The sequence below is a fragment of the Puma concolor genome, chromosome E2 (assembly GCF_028749965.1).
Source record: "Puma concolor isolate L17-30 chromosome E2, mPumCon1.1.hap2, whole genome shotgun sequence".
Classification (NCBI taxonomy): Eukaryota; Metazoa; Chordata; class Mammalia; order Carnivora; family Felidae; genus Puma; species Puma concolor.
Genome location: NC_141681.1, coordinates 40,088,061 through 40,103,687, shown reverse-complemented (window position 1 = coordinate 40,103,687; position 15,627 = coordinate 40,088,061). Strand labels below are relative to the sequence as shown.

Below are 15,627 nucleotides of genomic sequence, written 5' to 3'. Positions count from 1 at the left end.
TGGGCGGGGGGGTGGGCTAAATGGTTAAGGGACATTAAGGAATCTACTCCTGAAATCATTGTTGCACTATACGCTAACTTGGATGTAAATTTAAAAAATAAATTAAACAGAATAAAAAAATAAGATTAAACTCCTACCATGTGGAAAAAAGAAAAAAAAAAAAAAAAAGAATTATCTCAGAAAATGAGATAGAAATCCATTTTAACTTTTGTCCACATGAGTAACACTGGCCTGGCACTAGAGTTGCCAGATTTTAGCAAACAAAAAAATACATAAAATAACCAGTTTAGTTTGAATTTCAGATAAAAATGAATAATGTTTTAGTATAAGTATGTCCCATGCAATATTTTGGACATGCATACTAAAAAATTATTTGTTGTTTATCTGAAAATTAAATTTAACTGAGCATCCTGTATTCTACCTGGCAGTCCTACTTGGTAGCATTTATTGAACAAGCTATTCTTTATCTCTTGACCTGCAATGGCATTTGTCTTTTTTCAGATTTACATACATGTGTGGATTCCTCTGTGTTCTCTATTCTGTTCCAGTGTCTATATATTTCTTAATTACAATAGCTTTATAGTAAGATTTTCTGTGACTGCTCAAGTCCCCTGATGATTCTTCTTATTCAGAATTATTGACTAGTGCCTTCAGACCTATGTTAGATAATTTTAGTAAAAATGGAAGTTTTTGCCATGTTCTTTATTGGGAGTGCTTGTCATTTGGCAAGCCATTTGGCAAGCAGTCTTCTTGGCTGAGATATATAAATATATATCAGGCTAAGGAAATGTCTATCTAGTCCTATTTAATTTTTAATATCAAGAATGAACATTAAAATTATTGAATCAAAAAAAATAGAATTACCATACAACCTAGCAATTCCATTTTTGAATATATACCTCAGTCAAAAGCAGAGAATTGAACAGATATTTTTTATACCCATGTTCACAACAGCCGAAAGGTAAAAACAACCCATGTGACCACTGACATAAGAACAGATAAACAAAATGTATATATATATACAATAGAATATAATTCAACCTTAAAAAGGAAGGAAATTCTGATGCATTCTACAACATGGATGAATCCTAAAAACATTATGCTCAGTGAAATGAGCTAGTCACTAAAAGACAAATATTATGATTCTATTTATATCAGGTATCTAGAATAAACAAATTTCACAGACAGAAAAAGTAGAATATTGCTTACCGGGTGCTACTTGGGAGGGAGGAATGAGGAGTTATTGTTTATAATACAGAGTTTCAGTTTGGGAAAATGAAAAAGTTCTTGAGATGGATAGTGATTATGGTTAAACAACCACCATAAATACACTTAATACCACCAAACTGTACCTTTAAAAATGGCTAAAATGATAAACTTTATGTACATTTTACCACAATAAACAGATGGAAAGAAGGAATAGAGGGAGAAAAGGTGAGGGAGAATGGGGGAAAAGGAGGGAAATCAGTTGAGTGGGAGATAATCTTATTATTTATCATTATGATCAAAAAAGGAGTAGCTAAATAAATTATGTCATACCCATACAACGCTCTGCAGCCATTAACAAAGATAGCAAGATGTAAAAAAAACATGCTACCATTTCAGTAGGTGTGTATATAATGGGTTAGGAATGCATAAGTCTTTAGATGCAAACACACAAAATGGTATGATCCTGATAACAGTAATGTCTCCAAGTTGACCAAATGGATGCTAAGGGACAGGAGAAGGGATACTTATTTTTCAAAGAAATCCTTTAAATTTTGTGCCATCTCCAAACATAACCTTTTCAAAGAAATGAAGTCTCTCTCCAATTTCCCCCATACCTTCCTAGCCCTAAGTAACCACTAATAGAGTTTTTGTTTTATACACTGCCTATTCTACATATTTCATATAAGCGGAATCATATAATATGTAGTCTTTTGTAGCTTTTTTCATTTACCATATTGTTTTCAAGGCATATTTCTTTTTCTTGCCAAACAACATTCACATTTATCTATTCACTAGGTGACAGACATTTAGGTTGTTTACACTTTTTGGCTATTACGAATAATGCTACTAATATTCATGTACAAGTTTCGGTGCAGACACATGTTTTTACTTTCTCTTGGGTATACTGCCTAGGTGTGGAAAGGAACTATATGCTAAACTCAATGTTTAACTTTATGAAAAATTCCAAACTGTTTTCCAAAGTGGCTACACCAATTTACATTCCCACCAGCAACATATGAGGTTTGAGTTTTCCATATCCTCTCTAATACAAGTTATTGTCTGTCTTTTTAATTACAGCTTATTCTAGTTGGGATGAAATGGTATCCTTTTGTGATGTGGACTACTAATTCACTTTTGACAAAAGTACAAAGGCAACTGAATGAAGAAAGGATTTGCAACAAATGACATTAGAACAACTGGACATCCATACGTAAAAATATTGAGACTTGAACCTCACACCTTGTACGGAAATTAACTTAAAATGGGTCACAGATGCAAGTATAAAATGTTCAACTATAAACATTTTATCGAAGAAAACAGAAAATCTTCATGAACTGAGATTAGGTAAAGCATTCTAGATATGACACCAAACACATCATCCATAAAAGAAACAAATAAACTAGATTTCAAAATTAAGAACTTTGCTCTGGAAATAAACTGTTATGACAAGATGCATCCTGAGAAAAATATTTGCAAATCACATATTTAACCAACAACTTGTATCCAGAATATATGAAGAACTCTCAAAACTCAAGAGTAAGACAAAATACAACCAAACTTTTAAAAATGAGCAAAAGACTTCAACAGATCAAAGACGATACGTAAATGACAGGTAAGTACATGAATCAATGCTCAACATCATTAGCCATTAGGGAAATACAAATTAAAACCGCTTTACATCTGCTGAAATGGCTTAAATTTTTAAAAATAACACCAAATGCTGGTGAGGACACAAAGCTACTAGGGCTTTCATACCTGCTAGGACTGGGGGAATGTTACACAATACAGCTTCTCTGGAAAAGAGCTTGAAAGTTTCTTAAAAACTAAACACACACTCACCATATGACCTAGTAATCTAACTTGTAGGTGTTTTATCAACAGCAAAGAAATTTAATAGTAACACAAAGCACAAAGGTTCATGTCAGCTCTGTTCGTAATTCCAGAAAATGAAAGCAAGCCAAATGTCCTCTAATGGATGAACAGAAAAACTGCGGTACGTGAATATAATGGAAAAATACTGAGCAGGAAAAAAGAATGACCTTTTCATACACAGTACAACTTAAGTGAGGCATTATGGTGAGTGAAAGAAGTCAGTCTCAGAAGGTTACAACATTCTGGAAAAGGTAAAATTAATAGTAATAGATACAGATTGTGATTGTCAGGTCTTACAAAGGTAGGGTGTGACCACAAAGGGAAAGCATGAGGGAGTTTGCCCTGACTAGTGTATCCTGTATCCTATATTCTGATAGTGGCAATGGTTAAATAAATCTTGACTTATATGTCATGATTCACGGAACAGTATACCAAACTAAAAAGTCAATTTCACTCTAATAATCTTAAAATTTTTGAAAAAATTTTAAAAAGCTGATCATATTCATGTTAAATGGCAAAAATGCAAGATGTGAGCACAAAAGAATGGGCCACTCTTAAAGATCATCTCCTTTAGAGACACCTCCTCTGAATCCTTTTGTAAGTTCATTCTTGTCCTTAATTTTGACTACTTTTGAAACATGCAGACCTCCCTCCACCTTCTCCAATTACTCTGTCAACAGTGAGGTAGGTGACTGTGTGTTTAATTTGTTATATTTCTTCTTCCATAAGAAAAATAAAGTATCTTTTCTTAATAAATGTTAGATATCACAATATATCTAAACATTTTCTTTAGTTATTAAAATGAGTATAAAACTGTGTGCAGAAAACAACTTTTCATAATTTATAATAGGTTCTCAAATGTAATGTATAGGTATGTATTCTGAAAATTATTTTTTATCAACACTGATCCCAAAAGTCATGTTTGGTCATTTCCCAAAAACATTTTTAACAATGGAAAATGATTTACCAAAACATGCTTCTCTATTCTAGAGCTCTATTCTACTAGAAGCATTCTCTCATTAATATATGAAGTCATAACTGATTTCTAAAGATTTCTTTGCTGAAATATCCATATGATAATCAAAATGAACAACATTCAACAGACTATGAACTGATTTCATATCAGCAGAGCCACCCTAGTAAATAAGAATGCTTTCCCCACTAAGGAAGGCCTTTAAGAAAGAATTATGCTCATTCTTTTTCCTCTAATGTACATGACTTATTTTCATGAAGTAATGCCAAAAGAATTACCATTGCTAGAAATTATATACAGGCCTAACAATAAGATTCTGATTAGTGTCACAAAAGATCAAAATATGTTATCAATTATAAACTTATAGGAGTTGATTTGCAATTAGAGTATCCAAATATAGATCCCACAATTTCACTGAGTAAATGAGTTCTCTAACTAGTACCCACTCAAATGTATAAGAGAAATAATTTCAGCTTTAGAAAACTCAGCCGCTTTTTATCTATATGACCTCATTTATACAGAAGAATCCTCAAAAATTTATTTTCAAACACACATTTAACTAGAAGGTTAAAAAGCAGGTAGGGGTGATATTATACTATCAATTTAAGCTTTATAGAAATAAAAACATAGATATTAAATAAATCTAATTTTAAATTTTTTTTTTTCAACGTTTATTTATTTTTGGGACAGAGAGAGACAGAGCATGAACGGGGGAGGGGCAGAGAGAGAGGGAGACACAGAATCAGAAACAGGCTCCAGGCTCTGAGCCATCAGCCCAGAGCCCGACGCGGGGCTCGAACTCACAGACGGTGAGATCGTGACCTGGCTGAAGTCGGACGCTTAACCGACTGCGCCACCCAGGCGCCCCTAAATAAATCTAATTTTAAAATGCAACTACGCTAGAACTGAAGCCAAACCCATCCAATTACAACATGTATATGTGCATATGTATACACCAACAAACAGTATCACAGATAAACAAAACTTAAAGAACCACCTCAGTAAAATGAGGCAGAGGCCTCAAATCATTGAACAAGTACAAGGGCCCTGTTTTGGGTAGCAACTTCTCCACACCTGGACTCCTCTGTAAGATGAAAATATGACTTCTTCTAAACCAAAAAGCATGTTTAAAAATTGTTTCTACTTTTGCTAATAGGTATCTCTCTTAGTTCAACAAGAAAAGGAAATTCCTTCTGTGTACTAAAGAATTAAAAGCAAAAGTAAGTTTATGGAAGCACCTGAAACAAATTATAAAATGTAAAATGACCCCAAATCTTATGTCTTCCCAACTTCTACTCATAAAACCACATATTAACAACTTTTATACTTTGTAATTTCTGAAAACATACTAATGTGGGTGGGTTTTCCAACTCAGATGTTCCATTCTCCAGCTTACATTCTCAAATGTTGGTTCTACTCAAACTACCTACAGTTCAACGGAATCACAAATAGTCTGGACTAATACATCATGAACAATACTTTTAGTATCAGCTTGGCACTTTGTGAATAAACATCCAGCAAGGATACATCATTTGTAACTGGTACATACGTTCTTTCCGATGCTCGACTAAGCCCACAGCCTGCTTTGCTGAGCACTTTGCAAACCAATTGTCCCCAAGTAAAACGGTGACTTCATTAGTATGGACAAGTTTTCCTGGCATGAAGGCAAAGGGGCCAAATGGTACCTATTGTTGAAAGGGGAGGGGGGGGGGGGATGGATGTGGGAGAGAGGAAGGGAGGCAAAAAAATTAAAAACACTAAAAAATACATTTTATGACACACTTAGCTTTAAAAAGCTCTGTGCTGACACTAAGAAAAAATGTCAACTTCATAGAAATTTAACATTAAAGTTACACTAGGAAAACATATACAAAATTGCTTTAGTTTAATAAATCAATGTTAAAACAAGAAAAGCAATCTGCACATTTACATAAGCTTTCAGAGAAATTAGCACTGTCTCTGAATGTTTATACTTTGTGTTCATTCATAAATCTAAATGAAAGCAAACTAATAATGAAATATTAAGTTAATAAAGAATACCTTTGATTAAAAAAACTGAAAATTATTTCTAATAAAATAACCATTTTTAAACAAAGCTGGAATTAACAAATAGCTTTAATGAATCTACAAATTTTACAAAATAATTGGGCTAGTATAATAAAGAACAATACATTTACAAAACATTTGGGCTAGTGCAATTAAGAACAAAGTCTTCATGAAAAAGAAAATTCATGCAATGAAAGAATCTAATCCAGGGCTCACAAATAGATCACTATGTCAATACGAAGATCACTCAGACAAAAATCAGCAGTACCTTTTTATAAAAAAATCAATGTTCTAGGATGTAATTCTGTGAATTATACAACATTATGGTCTATTCCTGCTCTGGCTACCAGGAAACGACTAAGTGCCATATTTCTGTCTTAATTACAGTTTTCTAACACAAGTAAATTTGCATACCAAATCTGTCAAATTTTGTTCTAACATTTATGCCATTTGTGTTACCAAAATGTGATAATTTAATATAAATCTGAAAAAAAAAGAAAAAAAGTAAATACCAACTATTACAACAATTAGTGGATTGTTTTAAAGTAAAACAACTTCTCTTGCTATGGTAGTTACTTCAGATACTATTAGCTTGTCAATTTGTGAATCAATATACATAAAGCAAAGAAACATCTTACTTTACATAGTATCTTTATAAGAAACAGCATACTACTTTAAAAGCAACACACCAAACATACCATGATATTATAAGACAATTTATCAGGCAAGGTACTGAGTCTTTCTTGAAGGGCATTATAGTCATTATCTACCTTCTTCCTGTTGATGAAAAAAATAGCAGATACTAAATGAACACACAAATTAACAATTCCTCGAGTAGACTACGTATCAAAAGACAAACTAATCAAAAACCCAATTTTAGCAATTTAAATATTAAAGTATTTTTTAATTTTAAAATCCTATGTTTACCAAGCTTAGCAGTGGCATTATTCAACCATACAGTTATCAAAGAATTAAGCCTTTCAAGGACTTTGGTTTTAGAACTAGAACACGCGTCTTGAGAATTAGTGTTTCGTAAGGTAGAAGATCATCTGAACTAAATAAAATATGTAAATAAAGGAGATACTACTGAGGAAGGGCCTGATGTTTAGAGAAAAGAGGGACTTACAATGAAGGAAGAAGGGATTTAATAAAACTTGAGGAAATAAGCTCTGGCTGCAGAGCAGAAAGCATAAACCCAAAATTCGACCAGATGCTTCAGTCCTCTGAAACCTTAAAGCTGAAAACTGTGTAATAACCCTTCAGTTATTCATACTAATGTGATTAAGGTGAGGGAGAATCAACCAGGAGCTAGAAAACACTAGGTAGAGGTAATACAAATGTGGCTTTGGAACCTGTTTCAGGTATACCAAGACAGAGCTACCTAATAAATTAATTTCAAACAACCAAAAGATATAGGAGCAGAGATGGTCATATGTTTCCACATTATGACCCCAGTTCTTATACCTGTTGGAAATGAACAGTCCTTCATGCAGATGCCTGTTTTCAAACCTTCTCTGAAAATTAGGTTTTCAAAGGGTTCTTTGCGAGTATAGGCTGCAGGCTAAACCAAGTGTGTGCACAGCAAAATTTTAAAGCAAAGGGGTGTTTTCAACTTACAAAAAAATAACAAAAACTCACCAATTCAGCAAGTAATTTTTAAAAACATGTAGATATTGCCAAACTGAAATTAGAATAAATTGCAACACAGATAATCGCTCTCCAGATAATAAAAATGACTGCTCTAAAAACATCCTGGAATTGATTTCAGTTTACTCCTCCGTGCCCATAAAGCAAGAGAAGCATAATTAATAAAAATTATTTGGTCTGAAAAATATCAAGGAATTTCACTTATATACTATGTTATTCATCCTAAAAATATTCCTGTAGTAAATGTCACTCATCAACATTTTCCTTATTCAAAAAAAGTAGAAGGAAGATGGGAAAACCACAATTTAAGAGAAATCAGATTGCCTTGATCCAAAGAGCAGCAAGCAATGAATTTATCCTAGGTCTTCTGACCTACATTCTTTCACATGAGCTTTTTTATTTTCTAGTGTTCAAGTACTTTTGTAAAATGTTCCCTCAAAATATTTTATAAACATAAAATGTCTTTATTTGTTTAAGGGGGAAAAAAATCATCCTTCTGGATAAGTTTTATAAAAATAAAATGATTTAAAAAGGCTTCATGCCCAGGGCTACATACCAGAAAGAGCTTGGCTTTGAAGTCAGGCTAGGGGGTGAATCCAGCTCCAGTTAAGACTAACCCTAGTCTTAACATCTTCAGTGGTAAAAACCTGAATAATGCCTAACTATCTCTCAGGTTCAAGAGAGAGAAAAAGGGTTTAGCAATAACATCTATGTTGAGTATCTAATATCCTTCATGAGCTATCAAAAAACACCAATTTAAAAATTTTCAAGAAAGACTATTACCCACTAAGGTAAAATTCCATTGTGTTAAATTCATTCAACTTGATACAAAGAGCAGGACTTCTTGAAGTACAGTAGAGCTAAATGTTACCATTCAGGGGGCTTCTGGAGATAGGGTTGGTGTGAGCAATAAATGGGATACTGTCTATAAAGAACTGATTTGGTACAATACCTGCACATAGTAAACACTCATTATTAAATCTAACAAACACTAACAGTTTGTATGTTTTAGATAAGTAATTCAGCAAATGCTCAAGGACTATACATCAGCTTAGACGTCTAAATGTTTCTGCGACTGCTAAAAAGCTAGTATTAGGGGCGCCTGAGTGGCTCAGTCGGTTGAGCATCTGACGTCAACTCAGGTCATGATCTCATGTGGTGGGTTCGAGTCCCACGTCAGTCTGTGCTGACAACTCAATGCAGCCTGGAGCCTCCTTTAAATTCTGTTGTCTCCCTCTCTCTCTGCTCCTCCCGCACAACGCTCACTCTTGTGCTCTCTTGCTTCTCAAAAATAAGTAAAATGTTTTTCTAAAAAATTTTAAATAAATAAAAATAAAAATAAAAAAAGTAAATAAAAATAAAAACAAATAAAAATAAATATATAAGATTAAAAAAACTAAAGTTAGCACTCAATATGTTTTATTTTAGTAACTACACCTGGAAAAAGGAGACTCCCTAAAACATCTCTTTTGTATATTAAAAGAATAGTAGATTGAACCACTGACGAGATCCATGTCAATATTCCAAATCAAGTATGTTCAGTTTTAAACGTATCACTGATTCTCTCTAGAACAAAGCTGTGGATATACTGGAGAACAGTTTAAGATCAGAGTTGCTATTTATAAATTCAGAGTTGTTTTCTAAAAATACAAAAACAAAAACAAAAAGAAAAGAAAAAATTTAAAATGCAGCCCATGCAGAATTATTTTCTGAAGGAAGGCAAGTAGGAGACAAGCAGTGTCCCTGAGAGAAATTATGGCTTGAGAAACTCTTTCTCTAAAGGTCCCACTAGTAGAAATATCCAGGATCAAGCACTTTGGTCAAAGAGTTTGTCTATTCTACAAATAGTCCCTCTAATAGGGATTAAATAATCCCATTAAAGATCATAAAGCCTATGCAGCAGAAAATACAAGAATGAATCTAAGAACTATTGTGTTACAGAAGGTTAAGTAGGGGATCTTTATTTGCACCAAAATTTGAAGAGTTTGTTTTTTCTATTTTACTACTTAGAAACACATACTTTTTAGACACTGTAGTCATATTTAAATATGTATTCAGAAGAGGGAATTGCTTAATTTTTTTTTTCAAATGGAAATAAAACACAGATATCATCAGGGATAAACCACTCAAGCCTACTTACTTATAATATATAGACCTGGAGGTCTTCATCATATCTGATACTTACAGATTAGGTTCAGGCTTCGATTCTTAACTTTTAAAAGTTATCTAATAAAGAAGATTTAATTTACAACAGATATCCTCCTGCAATTTTCCTTATAGAAAATACGAATTCAGGGTGCCTGGCTGGTTCAGTCAGTAGAGCATGTGACTCTTGATCCCATGTAAATTCAAGCCCCATGTTGGGTATAGAGATTACCTAAAAATCTTTTTATTTTTTTTTAACGTTTATTTATGTTTGAGACAGAGACACAGCATGAACAGGGGAGGGGCAGAGAGAGAGGGAGACACAGAATCTGAAACAGGCTCCAGGCTCTGAGAGGTCAGCACAGAGCCCGACGCGGGGCTAGAACTCACGGACCGTGAGATCATGACCTGAGCCGAAGTCGGACGCTTAACCGACCGAGCCACCTAGGCGCCCCACCTAAAAATCTTTCAAAAAGTTAAATAAGAACTAAAGCACTGCACTAAGTCATATGTAAGAAACTTTATAATCTTCTTCTGAATCTTGCTAAGCATGTACTATACGCCTTGAAAAGCACCTTTTGTTTTAAAAAGCAGAAGCAAAGAAGGACATAGCACAACTACAAATTAGCTTTAACCTTAAGGATGAATCAGGATAAATCCCATAAGAAACACCTTATTTTCAAAAAACTGTGAAAAGTATGAGAGCAAGTTAAATGATGTGAATGCTCAAGTATTTACAGGTGAAGTACACTGACTTACTTTGAAATGCATCAGGGAAAAAGGGATTAACGGCTTGAGATAAGGATAGGTATATGATCAAGGTTCACCTACACAATTCTTTCAACTTTTCTGTATGTTTGAAGATTTTCATAATAAAATATTAAAAAGGAGATGGAGGGAATATGAGAGTGAGTCCATATTTTTAATCTTCTTCTTAAATGCAACTGACAAGTCTTTGTAAAGAAAAAAAGTTCTATATTCCTTGTTTGAGGGAAGAAGAAAGTCTCCAAACCAACATTCATCTTTATATAATAAAAAAGGAAATAAAATTTAAATAACTGATTGAAATAAGATTTTGCTAATTTTCAACTAAAAGTAGTAAGCTGGAATAGGCAGAAATAGTGACATTAAGCCTGTAGGGTTTTTTGGGTTTTTTTAAATCTCCATTCTCTCTCCTTTACTTAATGTCCTAAACATAAAAAGCAGGAAACATCAAATGATTATGGGGGGGGGGGGGGGGGGGAGGAAAAGGGCTTTACATTCATACTAATATCTGGATTAATCTGGGACAGAGTTATTTTAAGTTTTTAATTTAAGAAATTATAAAACCCAAAGATTCTGGAATCTAAGTAACTAATCTTATTTAGAAATGATTTTTAGTCCATCATACCCACATTAGAACTTCCTGTTAAGAATTCAAGAAAATCTTTGTTTTAATTCATTTCACCATTTATTGAGTTTCTCCTCTGCTACCAAGCCTTATGCCATATGCTGCAGGGATCATCACTCAAATATAACACGCCTTGTTTTATTTCTTTGCATTGTTTCTTTGTTAAAAACCCACTAGCTTGATGGATGCCTGGGCTTTTATCTCTAAAATTAAGAAAATATAGGCACAGATTATATACAGGTAAAGAGGAAAGTCTTCTTATTACTAAAGAAAGGAATGATAATGATTTTTTTTCAAAGTATTCTCTTAAAAAGTCTAAATAAATTGTTAAGGTTATATTAAACAATGAAAACATTCTTGAAAGGAGGATTTACATTGTAAAGGATCTACAATTTGGGTGAGAAGGGAGACACATTAAAGATTAAAATGTATCAGGGCGCCTGGGTGGCGCAGTCGGTTAAGCGTCCGACTTCAGCCAGGTCACGATCTCGCGGTCCGTGAGTTCGAGCCCCGCGTCAGGCTCTGGGCTGATGGCTCAGAGCCTGGAGCCTGTTTCCGATTCTGTGTCTCCCTCTCTCTCTGCCCCTCCCCCGTTCATGCTCTGTCTCTCTCTGTCCCAAAAATAAGTAAATGTTGAAAAAAAAAAAATTAAAAAAAAAAAAGATTAAAATGTATCTGTGTTAAATTTCTATTACTTTTTTTTAAATGGTTAAGGCAAAATACCATTAAATGAAATCTACAACAAAATTCAGGCAATATGGTGGCATACTCCTTTTTCTCAACTCTTTATACCTAGGAAATTTATGCTACCAGAAGACACTGATGAAATATTCCATGTTCTTTATACTTATGAATCCATCAAAAAACTTTATTAGAAACAGATACATAAATGAACCTAAATATAAATACTTCTAATTTTTCTAAAGTTAACAAAAGAAAATTATCCAAGAGAGACAGATGCAGCTAACATTCTGCTAGATTTCCTCAATTTAACGTCTCAACAATAAGACAACAGAGTACAATGGATTATACACAGCAAAGCTGGGACTAAGGAAATTGTTTCGAGTGTTCTACCAACAAACATGTACATGTGACTTCAGACTTGTCAGTTATCATGGGTACCTGTTTCTTCATTCATTAGTGTTCTTTCACTCTAAGAATAAAATGAGATGCAAATGTGAAGAACATTTAAAAATTACACAAAAACACATCACTCTAAGTGTGAAAGAAATGCCCCAAAGTGCTTCCTGGTTCAGTTAGCTTTGGGTGATGAGTATAGATAATTTTAATTTTGTTTATTTTCCAAGTTTTTTACAACTGATACATATTTCTGTACCAAATCAGAAAAAAGCCTTTCAGAAAAGATGAATTTAGCTACAAGTTTTATAACTCACTTAAGCTCTGAATGTTTGTGCCATTCTGGATTCTAATTTATAGGTTTTGTCATTTTGTTTTCAACTTTCTATGCTTTATTTCTAAAGTATATTTCAGAAAAAAGAAAACTTTTTGTATGTTGTTTTCCTAGAGCAGTGGTTCACAGCCATTTAAGGTCACTGATACCTATGAGAAACTGATAAAAACACTAGATTCTTGGGGCGCCTGGGTGGCTCAGTCAGTTGAGCGTCCGACTTTGACTCAGGTCATGATCTCGCGGTCCATGAGTTCAAATCCGGTGTTGGGCTCTGTGCTGACAGCTCAGAGCCTGGAGTCTGTGTCTCCCTTTCTCTCTGCCCCTCCCCTGTTTGTGCACACAAGTGCATGCTCTCTCAAAAATAAACATTAAAAAAAATTTAAAAATAAAATAAAATGATTAAAAAACCCTACTAGATTCTTTCCTGATAGAATAAAAGGCCCTATAATCTGCATATAATTTCAGTAGAAGCCACTCATAAATCCCTTGAGGTCATAATTTTTTTAAGAGGTCTTGTAACAGAAAAAAAGAGCAATCCTGTTTTTAAATATGTAAAATTCTCAAAAGTATCTTTAACTCAGTTAATTTAAATAAAAACAAGAAAACCACTGCCAATGTAGTCAAGTTCAATATAAATTAGTAAAAATATTAAACTGTACTCATGCCTCAATTTTTTTACCGCCTACATTTTCCTTAGTCACCCTCAAGTATCTTTAGTGTATCAGAATTTAGACTTTTGTACCTCAAAAAGGAACAAGACTCTGGATTATCACTGAGTGCTCCGCCTCTTGGTCGAGCACTGTTGTTGTCATATTCACACCTTTATCCCCACATGGTACTCTTCAGTGCTTAAAAGTTTTATTGTATATTGTCTTATAAAAAAATAAATTAACATGAATAGAAAATGAAAAACCTCAAAACGCAAGGAGATGTAGCTGTCAAACAATACAGTTAAGAAGAGGATTTTGAAAAGTCATTATGTATGCCAAATCAAATTGAGATGTAGCATCAATCAGAGTCACCAGATTTAAGGTGATGTGGGAAACTGTGAGCCAAATAATGTATATATGAACACTGTGAATAATACATAATCAAAGACTATGTTATAAATGACAAGATGTACTTAGGGATTTTTGTAAAATCCCTTAAAAAATTCCCTTTTATTTAAAAAAAAAAAAAAAAAAAACAACTCCCCTATAAAAAAAATCCTCTATAATGCATTATTTTCCATTTTATTTTCAGAAAACCATCAAGCATTAAACTACTGTGGCTCTTACAAAAATGATACAAAGGCTAGGGGACTACTAGAAGTAACAAATTCTAACAGCAATTTAAAAACCATTAACTTTTTTAAAAAACAAAAGCATTTACAGTTTGACCTTGGTGACATAAATACACATACAGAATTAAGAAGCTGAAGCAAATAAAACAAAATGTTTTAAAAAGGGAGAATTAGTTTCTCTTTAGAATTATGAGTAAATTTATCATTATTCTATTCTTATTTCAACCTTTCTATATATGTGTATTCATTTTATACTCAGGACAAAAAATTAAAAACCTAATTCAGATTCTGCTTTTAAAAATATCACCCTAGGGGTGCCTGGGTGGCTCAGTCGGTTAAGCGGCCAACTTCGGCTCAGGTCATGATCTCGCGGTCTGTGAGTTCAAGCCCCGTGTCAGGCTCTGTGCTGACAGCTCAGAGCCTGGAGCCTGCTTTGGATTCTGTGTCTCCCTGTCTCTGTGCCCCTCCCCTGATCATGCTCTGTCTCTCTCTGTCTCAAAAATAAATAAACGTTAAAAAAAAAAAAAAATTTTTTTTTTAAATGAAAATATCATCCTTATACATTCAATTTGGGGGTGGCTGAGTGGCTCAGTCGGTTGAGCATCTGACTTCAGCTCAGGCCATGATCTCACAGCTGGTGGGTTCAAGCCCTGCGTTGAGCTCTGTGCTGACAGCTCAGAGCCTGGAGCCTGGAGCCTAGAGCCTGCTTCAGATTCTGTGTCTCCCTCTCTCTGCCCCTTTCCTGCTCATGCTCTGTCGCTCTCTCTCAAAAATAAACTTAAAAAAAAAATTTAATAAAAAAAAAACATTCAATTTGAATCTTTTTTTTTGCAACTTAATTTGTTTTGAAACATCACATGCAGAAATTCCAAAACTTACTTAACGTCCCACATTCAGTACTAAGGTACCATACCATTAAAAAAACAAAAAACAGAAAAACAAAACTATGCAGGAACTTAAGAGTGGCCAAGAAAGGGATTACTATATATGATTCCTCCCTCTGTCCCTTGTCCCTAAGGACACTTTGTTAAATAACTACAGAGATTCCAACAACAGAAGCACGGAAAATCTTCAGAAGTTTGGAAGTTGCTCCCTGCTCTACCGGGGGTGAGGATGGGAGTAGGGAAGACACATGAAAATGAAAAAACCCAAAGAGAAGGCCCTATACAAAATAGTGACTAAAAACTTTTGGTCAGTAAAATGGGAACTATGAAAAACATGGTTTTGAAATTTACCTGACACTGAAAAATGAAGTCATCACCATGAATAAATTTAAAGTTTTAAATGCATGCAAATCAGTATTTCACAGATTACGCATAATAAAATAAAACAAGTTTTATATAAGTAGACGAAGTCAAGTCAGGAAAGCACTGTTTCAGGTAATTCATGAGAAATATACCACAGACTACATAGCACTGTTATGAAACAGCTCGGTGCTTCTGTGGGGCAAAGAATCCCTAAAAACCTCAGACAGAGATAGATATACACATCCATCCATCCACACCGCCTGACTCGAAAGAGGAATCCCAAAAAAAACAAAAACAAAAAACAAATCTTCATCTGTGTTTTTAACTATTTAGGTATGCTTTCTGGTTATTTCCCACTATATACTTTGACTATAGACCGTACCAGAAACTAGTTACCCAACAGTA

The 15,627-nt window shown here is 33.8% G+C and overlaps 1 protein-coding gene across 2 annotated transcripts in view; it reads right to left on the bottom strand.

The window, feature by feature from the left end:
• The window catches only part of URI1 (URI1 prefoldin like chaperone), a 101,595-nt gene that overhangs the window by 33,657 nt on the left and 52,311 nt on the right, over positions 1–15,627 (bottom strand). For both annotated transcript variants that reach the window (XM_086689544.1, XM_025914778.2), the window contains 2 exons: positions 6,799–6,877; positions 5,604–5,739 (listed from right to left, as the gene is read on the bottom strand). In XM_086689544.1, the coding sequence (XP_086545670.1) occupies positions 5,604–5,739; positions 6,799–6,877 (215 nt within the window). The remainder of the gene's footprint in view (positions 1–5,603; positions 5,740–6,798; positions 6,878–15,627) is intronic.